The sequence below is a fragment of the Chlorocebus sabaeus genome, chromosome 18 (assembly GCF_047675955.1).
Source record: "Chlorocebus sabaeus isolate Y175 chromosome 18, mChlSab1.0.hap1, whole genome shotgun sequence".
Classification (NCBI taxonomy): Eukaryota; Metazoa; Chordata; class Mammalia; order Primates; family Cercopithecidae; genus Chlorocebus; species Chlorocebus sabaeus.
The window spans coordinates 69,849,177-69,874,665 of record NC_132921.1 but is presented as its reverse complement, the minus strand read 5'-3'; the positions used below and the strand labels follow the sequence as shown (position 1 = coordinate 69,874,665).

Below are 25,489 nucleotides of genomic sequence, written 5' to 3'. Positions count from 1 at the left end.
AAGTTAATTAATCCTTAGTCATAGCGAAACAGAATTGCAGAATTCAAAAAAGTGTTACTTAGCTTATGGTAGAAACATGAAAACAGCTTTAATCTGTCCACGGCTAAATCACCTGGACTGTATCTTCTGTGGCCTTCAGCGGCATCTAACACGGGTGACACTCTCTTCTTGTCAACATGCTTTCCTCACTGGCTGGTCCTTCTCCCACAGCAGTCTCTCCCTCCTGCTCTCTCTGCCTCAGTCTCCCCTTCTCCCAGAAGCTCCCAGGCTCAATCCCTAGGGCGCTTCCTCTTCTGCTGCCTCTCATTTGATTTCACTGATGCTCACGGCTTTAGATATTACCAATATCTCAATAAGTCATAAATTCATATATCTGGTTCAGCCCTCTCTCTTGAATTTCACCCTTATATTTTCAAAGGCCTACCTGATATTCCCACTTAGGGGCCTAACCGTCATCCCAAACCTAGTATGTCTACAATCGAGCTTCTGATCCTCTCTCCATAATGTCCCCCACCCCCAAACAATCCGGTTACACGGGCAGCCTGGGCAACAACTCAGTCAGTATTCATTCCATCATCCTAGCTCTCAGGACAGGAACCTGGAGTCCCCGCCATTCCCTGGGATCGTGCTGGCTCTACCTTCAGAAAATATCAGAACCTCCCCATTCTCATGACCTCCACTCCTGCTCTCTCCCGTCTCACCATGATCTCCTCTCTCATCACTGTCATTTCTCACGGGGGTTATCCCAACAGCCTCCTGATGCCTCTCTCCTCCAGTCTATTCTCAACACAGGAGCCAGAGTGCTCCTTTTAAAATGTAATTACACCACTGGATTCTTGCACTCAAAACTCTGGAATGGCTCCTTATTTCCTTCAAAGCAAAAGCCCAAATGCTGACAGTGACTGCCAGGCCCTTCGACCTGGGGCCCCCAAGCCACCGTCCTTTAAGGTGAACTGCTCACTCCCAATCAGCTACTCTTGCCTCTGCTCACTGAGCCTGGGCCACGCACCTCCTTGCTGTCCTGGCACTCACATTGGGGAACACATCTTGGGGCCTCTGTACTGAACCTTCCTTCTGCCTAGAAAGCTGCCTCCCCAGAGAGCCTCAGTGCTCTCTGGCCTCCTCCGTCGTGGCTCACAGGGCACGCATGCTTACAACAGAGCGTGCTTCTGCTGTGCAAGGCCCTAGCACTTTCTAACCCCCCTGCTGATTTTCCTGTAGAATTTGTCACTTCCTAACGTACTGCATCTGTTATTGTATCTGTTATTTATTGTCTGATTTCTGACAATAATTCTTTGCTTGACCAAACTTTCGCCAGGCTCCTGAACCTTCTCCTAGGCCTCTCCATGAACTTCCTTGTAAAATCCAGTTTTAGCAATTTCTGCTAAGTCACCGTGGCAAGAACCACCCACCCTCAATGTCTGATCATATTTGATATCTGATCAGGTTCCTCATCCTCCACCATTCCCCAGGTATGTGTTCAGCCAGACAGCTGAGGGCCTGCCTTCAGCCAGAATCCTGTTAGGTCAGTTTAGCCAGAACCCCCCTTACTCTTGATGTCTCCCCTTAGTAATTTTCCATCCACGGACCCCCACCCTGCCTGTTGGCTAGAAAATTCCTGCCTGCCCATGCCATACTCGGAGTCGGGCCCACTCTCTCTCGTCCGCTGCAAAGTCCTGTGACAGGGGTCCCTGCAACTATCGGGATGGTCTTGAATAAAGTCTGCCTTGCCGTGCTTTAATAAGTATCATTACTTTCTAAATACTGCTCCCGTTATAACGTAAGCTCCGTAAGGTCAGGAATGTGTGCTTTTTTGGTTCACTGACATATTCCAAACTCCTGGAACAGTGACTGACATAGAGTAAGTGCTCCAAATAGTCAATGAGTGAGAAAATAAATGAAGCCATAATCACAGGCATGATGGGCCCGTCTCTTACTCTGGCTGCATTGTAAATACGGAATATCCTGCTGATGATGTCCTCTTCTAGGTCAGCAGAGACAAATTCCACCTGGATAGGGCCGTGTCTGTGTACTCCGTTTTCTGGCCAGTACTGTGGACACAACTGAATTCAAAACATATAAACACAGGGTTAATTAAAAGAGGACATTTACTCCTAACAGTTTGGATAAGGTTAGTACTGACATTCAGTAATTTTTTTTTTTTTTAAGAGATAGGGTCTTACTCTGTCTCCCCAGCTGAAGTGCAGTGGTGTGATCATGGCTCACTGCGGCCTTGAACTCCTGGGCTCAAGCAACTCTTGCCCCTAAACCTCTCAAGTAGCTGGGGCCACAGGTGTGTGCTACCATGCCTGGCTAATTTTTGTATTTTTGGAGAGACAGGGATCTCGTTACGTTGCCCAGGCTGGTCTTGAATCCCTCTTCTCCAGTGATCCTCCTGCCTCGGCCTCCCAGATGGCTGGCTGGGATTACAGGTGTGGGATGCTGTGTTTGGAGACATCATTCAGGAATTCTGAAGACTTCACTGACTCCCTTTGTTTTCTTTTCTTTCTCTCTTCTCCTCCCAGCAATGTAGGCTTTTGGACATCCTTGCTGGCTAATTCCTCAACTCCACCTGTCCTTTTCCTGGGACTTTTTCCTTCATTTTCTCAGTTTTAGCCATGAGTAATTCTGCTTTCCTATGAGGCCATGTGAATGGCAGTCACCATGTCCCCTTTTGCATGGTGAAAGGAACTCTCGTCAGGCCCCAGGGAGAGGCACCAGGTGCCACCCCAGGATGTAAGGTACTCAAGATGGCTAAACAAGTCTTTTTTTTTTTTTTTTTTTGAGACGGAGTCTGGCTCTGTCGCCCAGGCTGGGGTGCAGTGGCCGGATCTCAGCTCACTGCAAGCTCCGCCTCCCGGGTTTACGCCCTTCTCCTGCCTCAGCCTCCCGAGTAGCTGGGACTACAAGTGCCCGCCACCTTGCCCGGCTAGTTTTTTGTATTTTTTAGTAGAGACGGGGTTTCACCGTGTTAGCCAGGATGGTCTCGATCTCCTGATCTCGTGATCCGCCCGTCTCGGCCTCCCAAAGTGCTGGGATTACAGGCTTGAGCCACCGCGCCCGGCCGGCTAAACAAGTCTTAATGCCCAGATCTCCATGCTCTGCTGGCTGGGACTGCGAGTGGATTTTATAACCACTATTGGGAATAAGGCTATTTTGTGACAAGGTTTGGAACTGATAACATTGTTGGGTTGCATTTTTATGTTCCAGTCCAAACCCTTGCAGCTCAGATCTAGCAAATCTGTTGTAATAAGAGTAAATGCTTTGCTGTTTCACCTGGAAGTGGCCTAATTAAAAAAGCAATTTCCTAGAGCCTCAAACTCTAGCTATTGTTGATACTGAGTAACTAGAACTTTTGCATGAATGTAAATGCACAACTCAGTGCAGTAGGAGTGGTGCTGGGCATGGTGGCTTATGAAGGTGCTTATTAGCTAGCACCCCACAAAATTCCTACCCTTGGAAACAGTCAGGAAGGAAGAACTGCTAAGACTTCTCTCTTCAAAAACCCTTCTTAAAGCCCCGAAACCTTAATAGGCATTTAAAGTTTGAAATTACAGGGACTTCTTATTCCTATGACTTTTTTAAAGTAGCATCTACTTTTTTTTTTTTTTTTTTTTGAGATACAGGCTCGCTCTGTTGCCAGGCTGGAGTGCAGTGGTATGATCTCGGCTCACCGCAACCTCCTGGATTCAAGCGATTCTGCCTCAGCCTCCCGAGTAGTTGGGACTACCGGCATGTGCCACCATGCCCGGCTAATTTTTGTATTTTTACTAGAGAGGGGGTTTCACCATGTTGGCCAGTATGGTCTCAATCTCTTGACCTCATGATCCGCCCACCTCGGTCTCCCAAAGTGCTGGGATTACAGGCGTGAGCCAACGCGCCCAGCTGCATCTAAGTTTTATCTTTCTGATTTAGCTGAGGGACAGGTGGCCTATGGAAAGGCAAGGAGAGAACCACTTTATTATATAACCTGTTTCTATACTGGGCCAAGAGCAGAGGAAGACAATCACCTAATTTTGTGCGGAATGATGTGTCAGAAAAGGAGGATCCACTGGTTGAATTTGTAGATGATTTCTATTTTCCAAAGGATCTAAAATCTCATTGTCAAAGGTTGCTAAGGTTGATTTATACCCAAGATTGCAGGATAGTTTTCAGTGAGCAGTGGGTCAGCCAAAACGGCAATATCTCTCTCTCCATCACAGAACAGTTAAGGTGGGATTTTAGAAGTAAGAATGAGAGTAGGGTAACCAAGGGTGCTTTTTATGTTAGCTAAGCTGATAGTATTTTAAAAATTACATTTATTTATTTTTAAATAATGCTTCCATGAAATATTTCCTTCCTCACCAGCACTTCCTGGTGACAAGTTATAAAACTGCCTTGTCAAATAATAGCATGCTGATGTTTATTTTCTTTTTGATGCCCAAGGGTACCCACTGTTAAAATTAACAGGCATTATGATGGGAAGCCAAGATATTTATAAAAGCTGTAACATGCACATTTGAACCGTTCTGCCCATTTTTCTACTGCCTGAACATACTCTGCTTTCTGCTTGCTTTCTTCGTTCAAGCTCCTGACCAAAAGCTTGCCACTTACACCAAAGAAATATGAGTGACGCGGCTTGTGCTTGCCTCTTGGCACGTTGCATTCTATGCTCTGCCCAAGTAAACCATGTAGAAAATGGCTTAAATGGTGCATAACACGTCCGTGAACCGGACCTATAAATACTTAAAATCGTTGAGTGCTATTCTTGTAGAATTGCAAAGCCTTTACATTCAAATGCTCAGTTTAGTGTTGGCTACAAGACTGAATCCCAGGAGCCTCTTTTCTCTCACTCTGAAAATCAGCTCTGTCTGCTGAATAGAACTGGAGCCTTTTTGTCTCTCTTACCCACGAGCCAGCCAAGGCTTGGTTTGAGTCCAGATAGTTCGGGTTTAAATGCGGCTTTAGAATTCCAATGCAGTTGTTCAGAAAGAACACACTAGAATCACTGATGTCTTGTTCACTAATACGAACAAAAATATCTCCACATTTCAGGATTCACATGAAGAAAAAAACCATAATGATTCTAAATAAGGAAGAAGTCCCTTATTCTATACATGTCTGTGACTTAAGACTCTAGAATTAGTGAAATTTCAGCCATGCCACTGTAAGGTAGAAAATCAGGATCCTTGGTTCTATTTTGAGTTGGGTCTTTGAAGCTTCCCAAGCCGTGGTGTCTGCTTGTCTTTATAAATGACCGTAAGCTAACCTTCTCAGAGCATCAATGGGGAAGAGTTTTAAAATATTTAAGCTTCTTAAGCCAAAAGGACTGGATAAGAACAAAGATTATCATTATTATTTCATTAACCAGCTTTCAGGTGAGAGCTTTGACAATATAATGCAGTGCCTCAGACATAATTAAAAACCTTATAGAACTGAATTGAATGTCCATGCCATTTATGGTTGGATGATGGCAAGAAAATAGATTGTAGGAAGGAAAAATCTGGCCATGATGTCCAGTTGGGATGCTGAAATGCTTCAGACCTTTTTTTTCGTTTTTGTTTGTTTGTTTGTTTGTTTTTAAGAAAAAGGAAGAATTTGTGTCTACTGGACAGGAAATTAATTCAGTTCCAGAACAAGTTGTTTCTTAAAACACGCTAAGGTCAAACTTCCCATAATGCCTACTGTCATGACGGTTGTCTATGACTGGTACAGGCACATCCCAAAGCAATGAATTCATCTCCTAAAGGGCCACTGCGCTAATGCATGCCTGACAACCTGCTTCAAGAAAATGTGTCTAACCCTATTACTAACATTGAGTCATCACTGTCCAATTCTTTCTCTTTACTGTTTAAGAGTAACTATGCAAAAGCCCCATCTATCATTCCAAACTTCTCTTATCTCCAAGTCCCAGTATTATTTCTTTTTAATATCTTTACCAAAGCATTGAGAAAACTAATTGCTGTGCCTTAAAATTGCTTGCCTGTCTCCGCTGTCATCCCAACACTGTCACCCTGCATGACAGTCTCTACCCGTAGGCTCCCAGTGAGCCATGCCAGGAAGCACACAGTCGCTCCAGGAATGGGATCAGGGGCTGTGTCAAATGCTTTCTTCCCTTCTCCACTGTCCTCTGGTTTGCTTGCTCGGCTTTGGCTCTGCGATGTTCAGGTTCCTGCTGAGCCCTGACTCGGTCTGCGACCTTGTCAACCTCCAGTGGATATTTCCATCTTTCAGGAACAGCTCAACTTTTGGCCCTGTCTTGCCCTGTCACCTCAACCATCTATGATTTCAGCCTGTATTTCTGGTTTCAACTGACTTTCTAACCCCTAATTCTGTCTGATTTTTAACCTTTGTGTTCAGCATCCCCAGCTCTCAACTTCAACTGGCACTTGAGACCTGGCACCAGGGCCTGCACTGCTCAGGTGCAAACAAACTTGACCCCCCTGGCACTAGCTCTGACTGTAAGAAGTCCGGGTCTCACCTGGGCAGGATCCACATCATTGAGCATAACGACGGATGTGCAGTGATAATCCAGGACCAGTCTCCAAAAGTCTTTCACTGTGTTTGGCAAAGGATGCTGGGTGACTATAAAAGCTGAAGGCTGCTTATAGCTCTGCAAACACAAACAAGAATGCTCCAAATAGACTCAGGAAAATGGGAAGAGAAGAAGCTACGTTATTTCATGCAGAAGGAAGCTTGCGGCACAAAACATCGAACATGTTTAACAGTTGTTGAATTCTGCCACCATTGTCAGCACCAACACAGACTAAATATAAGTTTCTCTGCAGAATAATAGTGATAAAAGTCTTACTTTGATACCAAGAAAACTTAATGAGTATCTCTTATCAATTTTTAGAAAATTTCTGGTAGAGCGGCAATATTGAATCTGTACATAATTATCTTGATGGAGAAAATTTAACTTTACTTTTAAAATGACACATAATTAAAAGTTCTGCTTTTTCTAAAACTTGTTTGCTAGCAATTTGTATGTGTGACAGTGTTCTTATTTCTGCCATAAAGAATACATCTACTTTTTTTTACAGCTCTGAAGAGCTTCAAAAAAGTTTAGGTACCTTTTATGATATGACACCAATAGAATTAAAATTTTTGCGTTAGCTCAGAACACACCCATTCACTCTTTCCATCAACTGAATAGCAACAAGTAAACAGACTGATGGGAAGTAATGAGTTGCACTTTCCCCTATGTTAACTACGGGCTAAATTACAGGAAAATGAACTAAAATAATGCTGCAAACCGATTAACCCATTTTCCTGCCATGGTGACTTCGCAGCTGTCCCCTGCTCCCCGCCCAGCAGGTTAAAAATCTCAGCGCTCAGAGGGCAACTGTGCCATGTTGCATTTACCGATACTTCTGGCCTGGTGGTCCCTGAGAAACCAAGGATATCAGCCCTGACACAAAAACATACGTGGAATCTGAAATCTATTTTTTGTTGGAAACAAAAGTTTGTGTCTTAAAAAACAAAAGGGCTGGTGAGCAGAAGGGGAAGACCCACGCCTATTCTGCAGCCTCCCCAGTCGTCAGCCCAGCCTCGGACCCGTGCGGGAAGCAGGACACTCACGTCCATGAGGGCAGCGTTGATGTAGTTGCTGCTCTCCCCGTCGATGGTGATGAGGAAGGGCAGGCAGCGGTCTGGGGGCAGGATGTCCATGCACCGGTTTTTCTCATGGTTCCGGGGCAACAGCGCGATGCTGCAGTCCTCCACTCGCAGCGTTGGCGTCACCATGTTTAGGGTCTAGGTGAGAAAAGAAGGACGTGAGGACAAGAAGACTTGGCAGCGGACTCCTCTCACGTGCAGTTCTGGAAAGATGCAAACTTCCTGTGGCTGACTGCAAGACGGTCCCCTCCCCCCCGCAGCCCTCCCCTCCCCTCCCCTCCGCAGCCCTCCCCTCCCCCCCGCAGCCCTCCCCTCCCCTCCCCCCCGCAGCCCTCCCCTCCCCTCCCCCCCGCAGCCCTCCCCTCCCCTCCGCAGGCCTCCCCTCCCCTCCGCAGCCCTCCCCAGTTCGAGTTGGATTTCTTCCGCTCCTTGGATTTTGTCCACGGACGGTGCCCACCAGACGCAGGGGTCAGAGGCAGAGACATATGGGCCACTGTGGATCCCTCCGATTAAGAGCCCTCAAATTCCAGTGGAGTGGGATATCTGGGGATTTGGGAGGTCAGAGACGGGGGAAGAGTCTGGCCTTGAGTCAGGTACATTTGGACAAAACGCAAATGTGAGGAATACAATGGAGAGCCCTTGGTTGGAAAGTCTTCCTCACACACACTTCCGTGGTGTGACTGCGCGTGGTTATGCCGTGGACAAGGAGCCATGGTGTTGGGGACTGCTCCGTGTCTGCTTTCAGACGGGAGGGGTGGAAATGGCTGTTAGACTAGTGGTTCTCAACCAGGTATTTCTGTCCACTGCGGGGACACCTGGCAATGTCTACACGTGTTTTGTGTGGTGGTGATGCCATAGACATCTCCTGGGTAGAGCTCTGGGTTGCTGCTAAACATCCTGTAGAACAGCACATGCCAACAAGAGTTACCCAGCCCTGAGTGCCAACAGTGCTGTGGAGGCTGAGGAACCTGTGATTCAAGGGCTGACTCAGGTGCTGACCTTGAAATCCTTCTTGAGGAGCAAGTCACTGTGCAGTGCCCCTGCCTTAGGCATCACTTACCCGGAATTCCTCTTTAATCTGGCTCGAGTTTGTCTGTGGATCCAGTTTGTTCATGTCATAATACAGAGACCTAACTTGGGAAGCAGGCACAGAGGTGTCCCCGCAAAGACAGGCTTCCAGGATCGCATCATGGATAAACACATACTGCTCCTGGAGAAGGAGACGGAACAAGTTACTAACTTTAGAGAACCAGAGAAGGAGGACAGAGAGTATCAATTTTAGCCTCACATCATCAAGAGAGTGGAGACAATTCCTCCAGAGAGAAACACGGTCCAAGGGCTCAAGTGCTAGGAGACCGGGTCACAATGCCAAATATTATACAGATTGATTAAAACCAATCAGACCCAATACAAACCACCACACGCACTGCGGCACCATGAAAACTGTGGCTAAAGACCTCTGTCATTCTGATCTACTCACTTGGAACTCAGTATTTCACATGAGGAATGAGCAGAATTTTGTCTACGGTAGGATTTGCTGATCAAAACAATAGTGCAAAGAAGGTCCAGAAAAACTTGGCATTACTATGAAGACAAAAAGTTCTGAAGTTCTTAATTCAGAACATGAAAGTACTTAGAAGTTCTTATTTCAGAACATAAAAGTTAATATGATGATTATGAAAGCTCTTAGAGGCACAGAGAGCTGTTCTCATATATATGTTCAGTGAGTACACAGTGTAAACACAGGGCCTCTAACTGATTTGGCACTGATTTTTCTTAAAATTCATTGTTAGAGTCTTATCATATTTATTATTAATCTTTACTTATACGAAAAGTTTAAAAAGCCTCTTATTACAGCTAATTTGGTTGATTTCTATGCATAAATGGGACTTTTATTTTTTTCAGCAACCTCTTGTCCAACAGATTGATTCCCAAAAACAGCACACTACCACTAAATACCTGAAAAAAGAAGATCCAAGTGAGAAATGGGAGTGGCAACATTTGATTAACTATAAAGTATATTAAAAGATAAATTATTATGATTATCTTTCAAACACAGTATCCCCTTTCTAAGGAAAAGAGCCCATGAAAGCAGCATTTACAGTTTCTGTTATTTTTGTGTTAGCTAAAAAACTGGGATTAGGTTTCCCAGAGGCTTTCATAAACTTAAATGCACAATCTAAATGTAAGGGGTTCTTACTTCTTCTTCACTTCACTTAATGAATCAGGTGGTGGGTGTGATGCCTACTTAAAACAATCAAATATGAGTAAAAATATGAATGTCCTAAGAGCAGGATGTAATATTGCTTCTGGAAAAATGGAAATTCCCCATATACCTTGAACTTCCACTTACAGAGTTACTAGTTAGTATAGACATATAGAGTGCTTCACAAAATGGGCAAATCCCCATGACGCCAGACACTGGGCAGGAGTTTTAGGGTCAGGAGGCTTCTGTTCTTCCCAGGACCCCGGGAAAAGAACAACGTGCACAGAGATAGCCCTTCAGGCACTATTCTCAGGAGTGGTCTTGCTCTGGTTACCAGCTAGTTTAAAAGATAGAATAAAAGGCAATGGTATTGAAAGTCTGAGCACTTCAGAGGACTTTTTTTGGTCCCTTAACACAGAAAAAATGCGCAAATTTGGGCTCTTGATTCTGTTACCTGGAAAACTCCTGGGTCGGTTTGGTTTGTTTATGAAAGGCAAAACAAAAAGGAGGAACGGAGGGAGGGAGGGAGGGAAGGAACAGGGAATGCCAGGTAGATCACTTGAACAGATAATTGCCTGGATTCCTTGTGTCCTTGGCCCTGAAACGGGGAGATACAGGAGAGACCTCAGGGACCAAGGCCCCAGGCTAGGTGATGAGCGGGAGTACCTCTGTTTGCACCATGTTCACCCTCCGTGACCGCAGTTCCCTGACGCAGTTGTAGATGTCAACGACCCCTTCCCTTTCAGCCATGTCCAACATGATATCAATGACGATGAAACAGCCAGTCCTCCCTGCACCAGCACTGAATGAAAAGGGGGGTCTGTCAGTGGATGAAGAAGGACCATACTGCTGCTGCTGCTTTTTAAATATTTTATCAAGGTGAAATTTACATAATACAAAATTAAACCTCTAAAAAGGTACACTCCAGTGGCATTTAGTGCCCCCAAAATGTGCAACCATCACCACTCTGAAGTTCTAAAACATACTCATCATCCACAAAGGTGGCCCTGCACCCATCACCCACTGCGGTTCCTTCAAGAGGCTCTGGAGCTCTGCTTACCTGCAGTGCACCACCAGTGGGCCTGCATTGGGTGGGCTCTTGGACTTGACTTGCCGCACGAATCCCAGCAGGCCGGTGGCATGGTAGGGGACCCCATGATCCGGCCAGCCAGTGAAGTGAAACTGTCTGATCTCTCGGATTTCGTGCACACCTCTCTGCAGTAGTTGTTTAGCCACAACAAGGAAGAGAACAAGGGAAAACAAACCACAAATGAGCAGGGATAGCTGGGGGAGTGGAAACAGTCCCCACGTAGCAAGTCTAGGGCCAGGAAACAGTGGACTGCTGGGGAAGGAGGCCATCCTTAGATCTTACACACAATGTGGAAGACATTGTACCCTTAGGAAGATGGCTGGGTATGAAAGGGGGATGATGTTTGGGGAAAATGCTAATTTTTAGGTGTAATTCCAGCAAACGGATGAATTGGTTGGGTTGTTTGAAATTCCTTTCTAAAAAGTAGATTATGTTAAAGGTTTGTCTCACTTAGATCACACAGTGTCTGGTGAGGTGAGAGTTTGTAAAGAAAGAGGCACAGAAGAGGGGCCTGAAGGAATTAAAGGATATCTGTGTGCTCAATACCAACTCCATGTCGGGGTTTTGCGGCATCCTGGAACCTCTCACAGCAGGGACTGGAGTGGCGCACACTCACTGAGCATGCTCTGATGATGCTTGCAGGAGGAATGAATGAGGACACCTTTCCAGCCAGACAGGTCAGAAAACTCATTTGCATTTACAGCTCTGTTTGTTAGGTTTCTCTTTTTAATGTGGGTAAATATTTTACCCATTCATCCAATCGCTGGCAATCTGAGTGATTACACTGCCCCAGGCATTATGTGAGGTGCTAGGGCTACAGAAGTATGTTTTTGAGTGGCCATCACAGTCTGCTTGTGGCAAACAGGCATGTAAGCCAATATATACTGTGGGAATTGAAAGGTATTTTTGCTGGAATTCAGTAAATTGAGGGGAGCTGCCTGCTGCTCAACTGTAGTGAAGGCAGAAAGAAAGAGACTTCATAGTTTGTTTTGGTTTTAATTTACTTTTGTTTTGAGAATAATTAAGGTAATTTATACCTGTCAATTTTGTTTTCTAAGTATGAGCCTATATATTAAGACTGTGTTTTAAAGCAAAAGATTGTTTTGAAAACAAAACCAGAATCAACTCTGCATGTACATTTAGGATCAAATTGGACTTTCTTCCTTCTCTCATTCCACGATCCTTTTCTGAACCATTTCTGCATTTGGTTTTATTGTCTCTTAAAAGTAAACACTCATTAGCCTTATCACTTTCACCATCAATCATTGTTCACACATACTTAGTGAGCAAAGAAGAAATCCAGAATTTTTATGTGCTTTGAAAGAGCAGAAGAGCAAACAACTGCAGACTTGCTTGGCACCCACGTGTTAATACGTCTTCATTTAATAACCCATAAATGCTGAAGCTTTATTTCTCTGTGAAAATGCCATTCTTGACCAGAGTTTAAGCATTAAGTAATTAAGCAGTCAGGGATTCACAAATGCAAATCAATATTGTCGTCCGCTAAACAGGCTCTGTGATCCCAGAGTAGTCTGATTAGGTCGTTAGGAGCCCAAATTCCTTATTACCAAAACCAAGGGAACATTTGCCAGTCCCAAGGTCTCCATTGGGAAACATACAGCTGAGCCTGTGTCAGCCTCCAAACCCCTAAATAGCTCCCCCAGCTTTCTGCATGATGACCCAGGCAGGAGTGATCCATTTGGTGGTATGCATTCCCACATATAAACTGGGACAGCTGACTGACGATCAATATTTTATTCCAAAGGGGAAAAAACGGCCTTTCTTTCTCCATATCCTGGTGGGTTTTTGGCGTAGTGGGAGCATGGGGGTGCTTCTCTCTCTGGCTTTGTTAGATTTCAGTTCCAGCATCCTCAAGTCCTGAACTACAGCTCTCAACTGATCTAAGACTCTTTTTCTGAGCAAGGTAAATATCAGTTTCTGGAATGTAGAAAACGTTTCTCAAAATTAAACCTCCACCCTTGAATATGTCTGCTATTGACAAGAGTGGCAAAGGAAATTGCTTCTGATCCAGCTTTCATTCTTGTTCATTGACACAGCAGTATCTCCTTTTATCTGCTTTGGAATGTAACACATTTGGGGAAGAACATGATAGAGGTCATCAGTGGTCACAGCCCAAATACCTCCCAATTTGATACTATTGCTTCCTGATTTTTCATTATAACAAGCATGAATGTTATATATAAAAATGTGAGAATCATTTAATTTTTTTTTTTTTTTCCCAAGACAGGGTCTCATTCTGTTGCCCAGGCTGCAGTGCAATGGCGCAATCATGGTTCACTGCAGTCTTGAACTCTCAGGTTAAAGCGATCCTTTAGCCTCAGCCTCCCAAAGTGTGGAGATTAATAGGCATGAGCCACCACACCCAGCTAGTCACTTAATTTTGAACCAAGTCATACAATAGTCCCTGGCCCAAAGTGGGTGCTTAAGAAATGCTTGTGAAATGAATAGTCATGTTCTGTCTTGTATAGTACACGTTCTGTCTTGGAGACAGGAGGATCATCTTCTCATGCCCTCTCTGAATCCTAGGCAGCTCCTGGGTAGCGAGAATTCAGTGACCACTGTCAACTTTGTTTCTCCCAGGATAGGCAGGGAGAGAGTCACCAGACAGCCTAAATCCATGGAGACTTCAGGGGTGTCTTCCTTCTGACACTCTGGGTACTGCATATTATTTAAAATCTGTTTAGCTTGGAATCATCAGCTATGTGGGAAACGAAAGACAATCAGATGCAAAGCAGGAATTCGTGAGTTCCAAAGTGCATTGCGTCTGCTTGTTTTGCAGAGCAGAGCCCAAATCCATTTTCACCTTTAGGTCCCTTGATGCAACATGCTCTCAAAATAGAATGAGAAATTGCAGGCATCTCAGAGTACATGCTTACCCGTTTTCTTCCTTCCTTTCTAATGAGAAAGTTTAAAACCTACAAGAAATGTTCTACAAAAGTACTAATGATTTGTTTTCCTTAAAGATTCCAAATGCCCGGTTAGAAAATCACTAACATGTCATTTTGATTTTCCCAAATGCATTAACAAGCTCCTTCTTCCTTCTCTTCCCTCCGCCACCTCTTCATTGGGTGTCTAGTGACGAAAATAACTGGATATTTCAGACACATTTCTGTGCAGCTGGGAATTTGGGAGAGTACAATAAGACGTTAAAAAAAAGAGCAAAGAAACAAACAAACCCTTCCTTTAGCTACAGAGATGCATTTTCAGCTTATTAGAGAGCTGACTATTGTTCAAAAAACTCCATGTTTAAGTGATGGCTTTTGGATGATTTTTTTAAAGAAAAAAAATATTGAGGGTCTTTTATCGCTGTTTTAATGCGGTTATTCATGAGTGTTCTTGCCAACAGCCATACAAAAATCCTCCATGTGTTTTTTTTTCCAATCCTGCCTAAGAAGGAAAAAATTGACATCAAAGTGTGAGGTTCAGAACTTGAAGAACTGAGTCAACCAGAACTCCTCATTCTTTGAAGTCTCCAAGCTTTCTGCCTGCTTATTAAAAAAGATAGGCTAAGAAAAAAATGCTAAATAGTATGAGAAACAGATTAAAATAAAGTCTTTCCAGCTTTGTGATTCTATGACAAATTTGGATCTGCAAACCAGGAAAGGTAGTTCAAAACATCAGACTAAATTAGCCAATAAGCAGATGTTGCAATTTCCTTGATTTCCTAAAACTGGTCTTGTTCATCTAAAAAGCGCATTTAGATGCAGTGAGAATATAGAGTGGAGAGGAAGGCCAAAATCCAATTCCCTAGCAATCTGCCTGTAACCCAGGTCTTGCAAGAAGACCTGCTACTATTACACGAGTATAAGCTGAACAAATTCACACCAAGATCCCTAAGTCCAGGGCAGCTGTGCAGGGCTCAGTTATGGAGAATCAACTCTCCATAGAAAAGTCTGTGGATCTTTGGAAGGCAGAGTTTTTCTCAGCCACATCACCTCCACTTTCCCCAGAGCCTACCTGTGACACTTCTCTGGATGGACTGCAGTTTGCTTCACCTCCGGCCCCTCCCTATGTCAGCAGAAAGAGGGGGAATAAGGAAATTCCCTGTTATGCCCTACAGTGCTTCCCAGAGAAGAAGCCCCATCCATGCACATGGGATGAGGCAGGGCAGAACCAAAGCAGAGCATTCACCGACCCAACACCAGTGACTACAAAAGGGGAGAACCAGTATGGGAGTGAGCATGAATGAATGCGCTGGTTCATGCAAGAGTGTCCCATGTCTAATGGAGATCAGTCACTTAGGTTTCCAGGTAGGTCACTTCCACCTTGAAAATCCATCAGTCCACATTAAACCAGAGCTTTGGAAAGCCACAAGGAAGTGAGGGATTGCAGGAGGAGTTAGGACCTGTGTCTCAACACTGATACTAACTCCCTACTGGGAAATGCATTATGGACATACACCATGAAGGAAATTTACCAAACTGGAAGGGCATTGATCAAAATTTAACAAACTTTGTTCTGTGAACAAAGAAAGAGAGACGGGCAGAACAGTATCAACCAGGGAAAGAAAATAAAGAAATAGACATTAACTTTTGGTTTACTTGCAAAATATAGATTCTTATGAAATGAGAATGATTTGTTTTAAAGATGGAACTGAACTATTATAGAATCAGAGGGCAAGATGCAATCTTGAGAAACCATCGGATAGAGCCTACCTGCATTTGGATATAAGCATGTGTAAAGTATCCTAGATAAGTTAATGAGGCTAGTATGGTACCATGAGTGTCTGACCATAGCTTTTAAAAGCAGTATGAAAACTTACCTTTTCAACAGCAAATGTTCTTATCACATATTCTGCCAGTAGTTCTGTTTCTATTAGGGTAACTTTAATGTCTTTATATATCTCTGTGTCATCTGGCCAGTATTTGCAGCATTTGACCTTTAGAAAACACAAAGGAAATTACAGGTTTACAGTTTGGTTTTTTTGGAGTTCCTCCAATGATGGGTCACACTATGATTTATAGGATAAAATGTGCACACACAAGTTAATTGTATACTCAAGAGCAAGGTCTATTTTTTGTAGATCACCTGTGTTTTTATTCTTCTCAGAAGAAAACAATATTTGGGCCGGGCGCAGTGGCTCACGCCTGTAATCCCAGCACTTTGGGAGGCCGAGGCGGGTCAGGAGATCGAGACCATCCTGGCTAACACGGTGAAACCCCATCTCTACTAAAACTACAAAATATAGCCGGGTGTGGTGGCGGGCGCCTGTAGTCCCAGCTACTCAGGAGGCTGAGGCAGGAGAATGGCATGAACCCAGGAGGCGTAGCTTGCAGTGAGCTATGGGAGTTATGGGAGAAGTAAAGCCTAGAAAAATGGTCTAAGTTTAAAAAATTGTATTTTTACCACAAACATCCCAGTTACTGTAACCATTCATTTCCTGTGCATCTCTACTCAGAGAACAGCCTGCAAAAATAAACTGTGAAGGAAGTTTGCAATATTTTAGCTCTTCTTTTGAATTCCTTTTAGTTTCAGAAAGTGAATGAAAACTTTTTATTTTAGGAGGAGTGGGCAGAAAATTAGAATGAACAGTAAAGATTAGAATTATTTTTTTCTGAAGGAAGTAGCTATGTCATTTTCCCAAAAATAGAACTACAGATTCATTTTAATATAAGTAAATTCAATAAACAAAACTTCCTAAAATATGAAATTGCCTTTCTATATTGACTGAAGTCTCTAATCTCAGGTGGAAGAAATTTGCTGGACTTGGCTTCTCCTAGCAAACTGTGTGTGTGTGTATATTTATATGTATACAAATTTATTTATATATAAATTTATATATATACACATATATATACACACATACATATATATACACACACACACACACACACATATATATATGTAAGAATGTTCTTCTAGACATCAGGATGAGGGGAGAGCAGGACCAGAGGCTGGGCAGGAACATGCGACCATCTCATCTCAAGGCTCTGTCCTTGGCCTCTTCTGCCTCCCCAGGATTCCTGGCATCTTCATCTACTCCTGTCCCTGCCCCTCCATGGATGAGTTTCTATTCTGTAACTCTAGCCCTGTTTCTCCATGTGCTGAATTTAATGTTTTTTGTTTGTTTGTTTTTGTTTTCTTTTTTAGAGACAGGGTCTTGCTCTGCCATCCAGGCTGGAGCGCAGTGGCGTGATCACAGCTCACTGTAATCTTGAACCCTTGGGCTCAAGCGATCTTTGCTCCTCAGCATCCTGAGTAACTAAGACTACAAGCACATGTCACCATGCACAGCTACTTCTTTTATTTTTTATAGGAATGGGGTCTTGCTGTGCTGCCCAGGTCTTGAACTCCTGGTCTCAAGTGATCCTCCTGCCTCGGCCTTGAAAAGAGTTGGGATTACAGGCATGGGTCGCTGTGCTCCGCCTTCTGAATTTGATTTCTAACTTCTTTTGTGAGCATTTCCCTTGGAGGTCCTAGCAGCACCTCAAAGACCATAAGTCTAAAAGAGAATTCTTCGTCCCACAGCCACTGCTCTCCTCCTGACTTCCTATGTGACTGCTATGATTCCCTTAATCAACCCATTCCTTCTCCAAAACCCTACCATTTGCCAAGGCTAGGAGTGTCTTTGAAGTAGCTCTCAAAGTGTGGTTTCCAACTTCTTAGTCCCTCTGCCACAATTCTAAATTTAGGCTCTAGTGTCTTCCTGCACCGGCATTCTACGTATCCCAACACCAGAGAAACTCTCTCAATGTGTAATCCCAATGCTATTTACTCGTTCTGCTCAAGAATCTCCTATTTCTAACTACTTTCTGAAACTAAATAAAAATTATTCGGCCAGGCACATAAGAACCATTTTTTAAATATGGCCCCAACCAGCATTTCCGGTCTTATCTTTTATAGCTGTCTTTTCTATGCACATATATTTTATGTTAAAGGACAAGTGCTTGCCCTGATTGCCAAACATACCCCATGATCCAAACTCCTACTCGCACCATTCCTTCTATTTAGAATGTTCTCCTCCCGTCCATTTCTTCCCAGTTGAAGATGTTTTGCATTCTTCAAAGTACATCTCACATGCCGCACTCCTTCAAAGTCTCCTCCATAAAGGTGAGCTCTTTTTGCTGCCCTGATGAAACATGCTTGTTCTGACCCTGGTATCATGCCCTTCTTGCACTGTTTGACTGTAAGCTTATCCCTGGCCAGCACATAAACGGTGTTGTTTTGCTTATTTCTGCAAACCCTGCAACACCTGATCGCTGTGTCCTGTGCACACTAAATATGCAATGTATACATATAAAACTGGATTGCATGCAGACAGTGATAGGCTCCTGTGCACACTAAATATGCAATGTACACATATAAAACTGGATTGCATGCAGACAGTGATAGGCTCCTGCGCACACTAAATATGCAATGTATACATATAAAACTGGATTGCATGCAGACAGTGATAGGCTCTTGTGCACACTAAATATGCAATGTATACATATAAAACTGGATTTCATGCAGACAGTGATAGGCTCCTGTGCACACTAAATATGCAATGTATACATATAAAACTGCATTTCATGCAGTGATAGGCTCCTGTGCACACTAAATATGCAATGTATACATATAAAACTGCATTTCATGCAGACAGTGATAGGCTCCTGTGCACACTAAATATGCAATGTATACATATAAAACTGGATTGCATGCAGTGATAGGCTCCTGTGCACACTAAATATGCAATGTATACATATAAAACTGAATTTCATGCAGAGTGACAGGCTCAGTGTAGAAAGGAAAGTTCCAGACTGGAAAAGTTTACAAAAAAGAAATCTGAGCTGAGAGGACCTCTCCCAGAATGCCAACCCCCTGAGGTGCACTGATGTTCCCCATGAGCTATGTGGCTGCTTATTTTAGCTGCCTCCTTGTGAAACTTTCTGGCCATGGATTCAGGGCCCTTCCAGGGAAGCCTCATTACCTTTACTTGGCAAGACGTAAACCAGATATGCTAGGAGTTGCAGATACTGCAGAGCAGGTGACAATGACGGTCCCTGCCCTCAGTAAGTGTTCAGTCTTCTTTGGAATCTTTTCCCCCCTCATTATGGGAATATTATTTGTAACTTTATAAAGGGCTTATCTATAATATCTCAGAAATTTACATCATGGATACCTTTGCTCTATCAAAAATATCCCAGAGTAAGAGAGACCTACAATTTCTCCTTTCCCAGATGTAAAGTCAGTTTGAGCAGATCATGTATATTTGTGGAGATGTCTAATTTGACAGTAACAATGATTTCATTTCAAGAGTGTCCAGCACCACACTTTTATGAGGCCAGTTAGCAAATATGCTTACATGGGACATACTAGATTCTCCTGTATATTAGGGCATTAGCTTTTACCTTTTTGTGACTTCAGTGATGCAAGCAGAAGGTAGTGGGATAGATATAAAACTACAGACATCGTATACAGGCACACTTTAAAAATAATTATTGGTGAATATACACTTCAAAAATTCATTTCTCTGAAAATGACAACTGAACAGAACACACACACACCCGCAACGTAGTTATACCAGATTTATCTTACCTAATAAAAACACCTTATCAAGATTTATCTTAAGTAATAACAGCGATTTTACTAATTACAAGATGCAATTGATGTATGATATTTTGGATGGTCACCTAATCTTCCATGTAGACTCTTTAACCTCCTTGTTCTTGAATTTTCAGAAATATGACAGTGGGGTGCGTCAGTGCCCAGAAATCAGGGAAATCAAATGCCCCTTGCATGCACTGAAAGCTCGGTTTCTTTGGAATTATTGGGAGGTGCGCTCCCAACTCCTTCAACTCCCTGCAGCGAGCTCTTGTTCCATCCGAAATCCGACCCTGGGCCCTCCCGGGCTGGCTGTCCCCCGCACCCAGCTCCAGGCTCTCAGGCTCCTGGCCCCCCGCGGCCGGATGCAGCTGGGCGCCCCCGCGCGTGGGCCGCAGGCAGCAGCCGCCAGGGCTTCCAACTTGGGCGGCGCTTCCGCAGAACAGGTGCCGCGGCTCTCCCAGCGAAGCGAGGGAACAATGAAAAGAAAACGCGGTCTGCTCTCAACGGCTCCGCACGGTGCTGACTTCGCGCCGCCCGGATGCCTCCGACCGGGCGGTAATTGCGAGGGAGGAGGCGCGGGGCCGCTTCCTTCCAGAACTCGTGCTGGGCAGGGCCCCTCCCAAGCACAGGCACCTGGCGGGGCGGACCCAGAACAGGCGGCCCAGGCGTTTCGAATCCGGTCCTCCCCATCTCATCTCCCAGAATATCCCGAAATGGTTTGCCACATCTGTTTTCAGCCTACTAAAAGCCCTTCTAAATTGGGTTTCTTTTAGTATCTTTTTAACTGCTTGGACTTGTGTCAAGTTATTATTTTGCTTAAAAAAAAAAAAAAGGAAAAGGGAGACAAAATATGCTTCGTTCTCGCTGCATTTAGACTTTCCATGTCTGGAGACTGTGGGGCTCGCAGTCGCCTCCTGTCCTTTAAGGTGTTAATACAGAGATGCTGGAACTACTGGTTTGGAGGTGCCCGTTGGAGCCCAGGAACCAAGGAACTGGAGGCTCCCCTGCTCTGATCGTGCGCCTGGCTTGGCTGCCTCCTGCAGCCCAGCGCTATCTGCACAGCTTCTAGGAGAGGCTGCGCCTCCCACGCATCCTCATCATGGAAGGCGGCAGCCTCCAGTCCAGAAAGCAAGGTCCGGAACCTGATCGTCTAATTACCTTAGTGCCCTGGCGGTGGTTCCATCAGGCCATCAATCAGGCTAACAGTCCTGAGCCCTGCCACCTGCTCATTACTGCCGGAGGGCGGCAGGAATAGATGTACGGTCCCTGCTCCAAAGGGGTGATCCTTGTTGGCTTTACAACTCACAAACATGAAAGAGCACAGAAAGCGCTATAACTCCAGGATTTCTAACTTCCTGAAAAAAGATCTTTGAGGTGGGTCATTTTAAACCAGCAGCCCACATAATATCCAGGTAAATTAAAGTCAGAGGATGGCTAGGGGCCAGAGCTGTGGCTCCCGAGGCTGCCAGCACATGACTAACCTTCAGGGCATTTGACATGACTACAGCAGCTGTTATCAAAGTGAAGCAGGCATGAGACTCCCTTGGAGGGATTCTGAACAAATTGAGTAGGTGTGACTTTGTGGGGCCTGAAAATGTGCACTGTGAACAAGCTCCTAGGTGATGCTGTGGTCTGTGGACCACACTGTGGGTAGCAAGGATTGAGATAGCACAGCCGCAGAGTCTGGCCAGCCTGGAGCGCCGGCTCTCACGCAGTGTTGACCAGAGCTAGAGGGGCTCACTGGAGTTTGCTCACCTGCAGGGGCTTCATCTGTAAATAGGGCATGATTATAGGTCCTATGGCAGAGAGTTCTAAGAAGTCTCTTAGAACTTCTTAGAACTTCCCAAATTTGCCTGCATATTAGAATCACTTAGTTGTGGGGAGGGAGGTCTTAACAAATTCTACAGCCCAGGCCACACTCTAATTAAATGATAATTTCTGGGGTGGGACAGAGGTATCAGTAGTTTATTGAAGCCCCCCTCCCCCCAGGCCATTCTGAAGTGTAGATACATTTGGGAACCACTGGATTAATTGATAAAATGTGATGAAAACAGCCATGTGCCAAGTTTATCCAAAAATGGAAATTGAAAAAATGAAAATTCTGACTATTAAGTGATAGTTTTGTGATCTGGACCCTAGATGTCTACAGGAATTCAGAGGCCAAGGAGCCCACGGAGGCCTGGAGAGAGGAGGCAGGGTGGCCCGGAGAAGGAGGAGGGCAGAGGTGAGTACTGACAATTGTGCATGGCTTATGATCGTGAAGGGACAGCGAGGGGGAACCCTCTGCTGATTCCTCTCTCAAACCTTATCTGAGAAGATGAGAGAGAGGGAGAGGGAGACTGGCGTGTCCATTTGCCTATCAGTGTGGTTTGATTAACTCCCAACACAATAGGTGGTTTTGGAGAAGGGGATTCAAATCAAATACAGCTGTGAGGAATCCCGGAGACAGTCAATTTCCAAACACTTATTTTCAAGATTGTCTCAACTCCCATCCACCGAGCAGTTCCTACTTTGAACTGGACACACTGGATGCCTGCATTCTGATATCTGTGGCCTCACTTAGTGGCTAGAAGAGCATGTGATTTGCCCAGAAGAGACCTAGCAAGGGCCAGGCTGGTCTCCATCCTTTTCATTCCTTGTATTTCCTCGTGCTCTGGAAGGAAGAAGCAACAGGCAGGGCTAGGGAGGGCAAGTGGCTTGCTCAAGGCAATAAATTAGATGGTGATGAAGGAGAGGCTGAAACACAGGCTCTGACTCCAGCTGCAGGGCCCTTTGGGAGGATGTAACTCAAGGTGCTTTACGCTTTCCTTAGTCTTACCAGGAGGCTTGGCCTCTTGAACAGAAACAAAGTAGGAAGCCCTGAAACGACTTCAGCTGCCTTTTGTGGGGGGGCAGAAGAGGAGACGGGTGGAGGGGTGGGGCAGGAGAGCAGAATGCACGCTCTGAAACCATCATCCTCCTTTGTCCGTTAGCACAAGCTGCTGTGTTTCTGCTCTGCCCCCTGTGTCAGCAACTCTCCTAGTCCGCAGGAGGGAGCCTGGGCAGAACTGAAGGTGTGTTTATGTGCATGCGCATGAGTACTCATTTTGCTAAGAAACCCATGATGAAGAAGGACTAAGAAATTTAATTGTTAGCTCTTAAGTTGGGGGCACCATAATGTGATCCAATAAACACAACTTTAAAGGGGAAGAAGCGAGGAAAAAGAATAAGGCAGTTACAAGTTTTGATTTGTCAAGAGTTTTTAAGACACTCTTCTTTGTTTGTATTGAAAAAGATATCCAAACAGAGTATCCATACTTCTATTAATAGTTGTGTTGGGCCGGCTGAGAAGAGGTTTGATGGGTATTGGATGGTGAGAGCAGAAACAATGCCATGAAGCACAGCTACCACATAGAGCCCAGCCAAGAGCAGCTGCCAGCTTTGTTTCCAAGACAACAGATTGATTGTATCCCCAAACCTTTTGGTTGAGAGGTCTCACAGGAATAAAAAATTACTCATTTAAATATCCTGAGAACACAGATTGCTCTGGTCTCAGTGTGACAGAGTAAGATGGACATGGATTTTTTTCCATCTTCCTTGTGATGGTGCAGCAGGTGACTTCCACCCGAGCCTGTTTTCTCATGCATAATATGAGATCACATTATTAACTTCTTAGGGAGGGTGTGAAGATTAGATGAGATTTTTAAAAGTATATATAAAGTTGCTGATTAAGCACCTGGCTTATCATAGCTTTCCTAGATTCTTCCTTTCAGACCGGCTTTATTTGGAAGGGGGGACCTTCCTTGGAAAAAATCCTTGAAGATTATTTCAAAACTGGCAGTCAATCAAGAGCTTCTAGAAGTCTGGATAGTTTGAGTTTGGGAAATAACTTCATATCGTAAGTAAATCTCTCTTTCATGCCTTTACGGTCCTGCCTAAAGTACCCTCACAAGGCTTCTGTCTTCCAATTGCATCTATTGATTAATGTTATTATTTAATGGGCATACAATACTTACAAGCACAAGGTCACATCTGTATCCACAACGCTGGTTTTCATCAGCTGTAAAGAAACATACAGCCTGGTCCCCTTGTGGAATTTTAAGTGTTATCCTACAAACCACAGGAGAAATCTGTCTTGTTACTTTCCTCTCTTACCTCATCTTGATGAAAACTTAATCAGAAAGCAGCATCACTCAAACCGCAGCCAGACTTTCAGGAGACACGTTATTTCCACTGCTTGTTCCCCATCTTAAAATTTAAGAGGTTCAGCTTGACTTTTAGCTATTCCCCAAATGTAAGTCCTCCAGGTGGCCAGGGGAGGGAGATCTGCCACCAGCAAGGGCAACAAACAGAGTGTCACATACTACTCTACAGATTATTCTGAAATAAGAACTTCAGGAATCTTTTAAGCAATGACATTATTAGAATACATATATATACCGCCAGGTACATCAGAGAGGACATTTCTTAGAGTGGTACATGATATATCTGTTGAGAAAAGAAATCCCTATTTTCTGTCATTGTCAGTCTTCACATGTGTCAGGGTCACAGTATAGATCTACGACTTTGTGCCAGTCACAGAACTGTTCTGGCCCCCAGTTTCCTTATGTGCCAAAGACTAGATCACATGCTGGTGAAAACGATTCCAACTCCTAACGCTATCTGATTAGATGCCTGCCCCCATTAACTCTGTGGGGTAAGTACTATTATCCTTATTTTACAAACACATAACATAAAGCTGGGAGAGATGAAGAGACAGGAGACCTAAGGGACCAACACTGTGGCTGCAATGAGGGAAATCCTGTGTGTAGCTCAGGGCTGTGGTGTCCAGGTTGTCCTGCCAGTCATTCAGACACAGCCCTGAAAGCCCATGACAAGCAGAGCCCGGACTGGGCATTGCTGGGGATGCAGAGAGCAAGGAGACATAGTTCTAATAGTCACTGAGAGACAGATGTGTAAACAACAAACTCACTCAAGGCAGAATGAGCGGGAAGTTTACTGGTCAAGAGCACATTCCCTAGAGCCACACTGTCTGGGTTCAAAGCCAGGCCCCATTTATTAGCTGTGTGACCTTGGCTTCATTTTCCCATCTGTAAAATGGGATAAGAGAGTTGTTATGAATATTAACTCAATTCTTTCCTTGTAAAGCACCTAGAACATGCTCAGCACAAGTAAATGTTCATTAAAATTTTAAAAATGAAAACTGCTATTGGCAGTCAGAAGCATGCTAATTCCAAAGAAAGGTATGCAAAGCTTCGTAAGGGAAACTACCTTACAAATGAGACAGAAATATGGAGTGCTGTTTCCATGGGTAGATATGGAAGAGAGGGATATTCTAGACTTGGGGAGTTGGCAGAGGGCAGCTGGAGTGGTTTTGAGGCCCTGGCAGATGGGGGCTGGGAGGGTGCGATCCTCCAACAGCAGCAGGAAGCAGTCACTATTTTGTGACCAGCAGCTGCTTCTGAGGCCCTTCTCGCTGCACTTTGATGCTACACTTTGAAATCAAGGGAATTGTGTTGGGAAGGAAAGTTTGTATTCAACAGGAGTGGGAGGACACAGGAGTGGGTTTTCTGTAGGAGCAGGGTTTTTAAAGGATACCGAGTTCCTTTGTGTAGGTGCATGGAATCACTGCCACCACCGTGGGGCTCTCTGCAGCTGAGCCAGCTGCCCTGCTGGTGCCTTGGCTGCTAAGTGCAAGGTGCGACCAAACTGCGACAAGGGATGTGTGAGTAGGTCAGATACGGCAGAGCTGGGAGCAGTTGGGGCCGGGGATCATCCAGGATGATGTGTCAGGCAACCCCTCACCAGCTTGGATCCTTCACACTGCCTGAGAAGAGGGCAGCCGCTTCAGGGCTGGGGTGGCAGGATAACAGGCACAGGTCAGGGTTCCTAGAGCTGGTAAGCTCAGGCACTGGGTCTCCTCTGTCTCCCAAGTTGCCAAGATATGACCTCTCTGACTTAGCCAAGACCTGGGAAAGTTCTTGAAACACACATATGCACATGATATTCTTTTCTTCTAGATAGAAGGATAACATTTTAAGAACCTCGGATAAAGTTTTTACAGGCTCTCT

The 25,489-nt window shown here is 44.6% G+C and overlaps 1 protein-coding gene across 12 annotated transcripts in view; it reads right to left on the bottom strand.

The window, feature by feature from the left end:
* The window catches only part of PTPRM (protein tyrosine phosphatase receptor type M), an 834,581-nt gene that overhangs the window by 19,763 nt on the left and 789,329 nt on the right, over nucleotides 1–25,489 (bottom strand). For 8 of the 12 annotated variants that reach the window (XM_007974623.3, XM_073006465.1, XM_037982979.2 and 5 more), the window contains 8 exons: nucleotides 15,676–15,792; nucleotides 14,871–14,921; nucleotides 10,863–11,017; nucleotides 10,469–10,604; nucleotides 8,657–8,806; nucleotides 7,561–7,734; nucleotides 6,461–6,592; nucleotides 1,938–2,063 (listed from right to left, as the gene is read on the bottom strand). In XM_007974623.3, the coding sequence (XP_007972814.1) occupies nucleotides 1,938–2,063; nucleotides 6,461–6,592; nucleotides 7,561–7,734; nucleotides 8,657–8,806; nucleotides 10,469–10,604; nucleotides 10,863–11,017; nucleotides 14,871–14,921; nucleotides 15,676–15,792 (1,041 nt within the window). The remainder of the gene's footprint in view (nucleotides 1–1,937; nucleotides 2,064–6,460; nucleotides 6,593–7,560; nucleotides 7,735–8,656; nucleotides 8,807–10,468; nucleotides 10,605–10,862; nucleotides 11,018–14,870; nucleotides 14,922–15,675; nucleotides 15,793–25,489) is intronic. The other 4 variants (XM_073006464.1, XM_007974629.3, XM_037982982.2 and 1 more) reach the window with 1 other exon arrangement.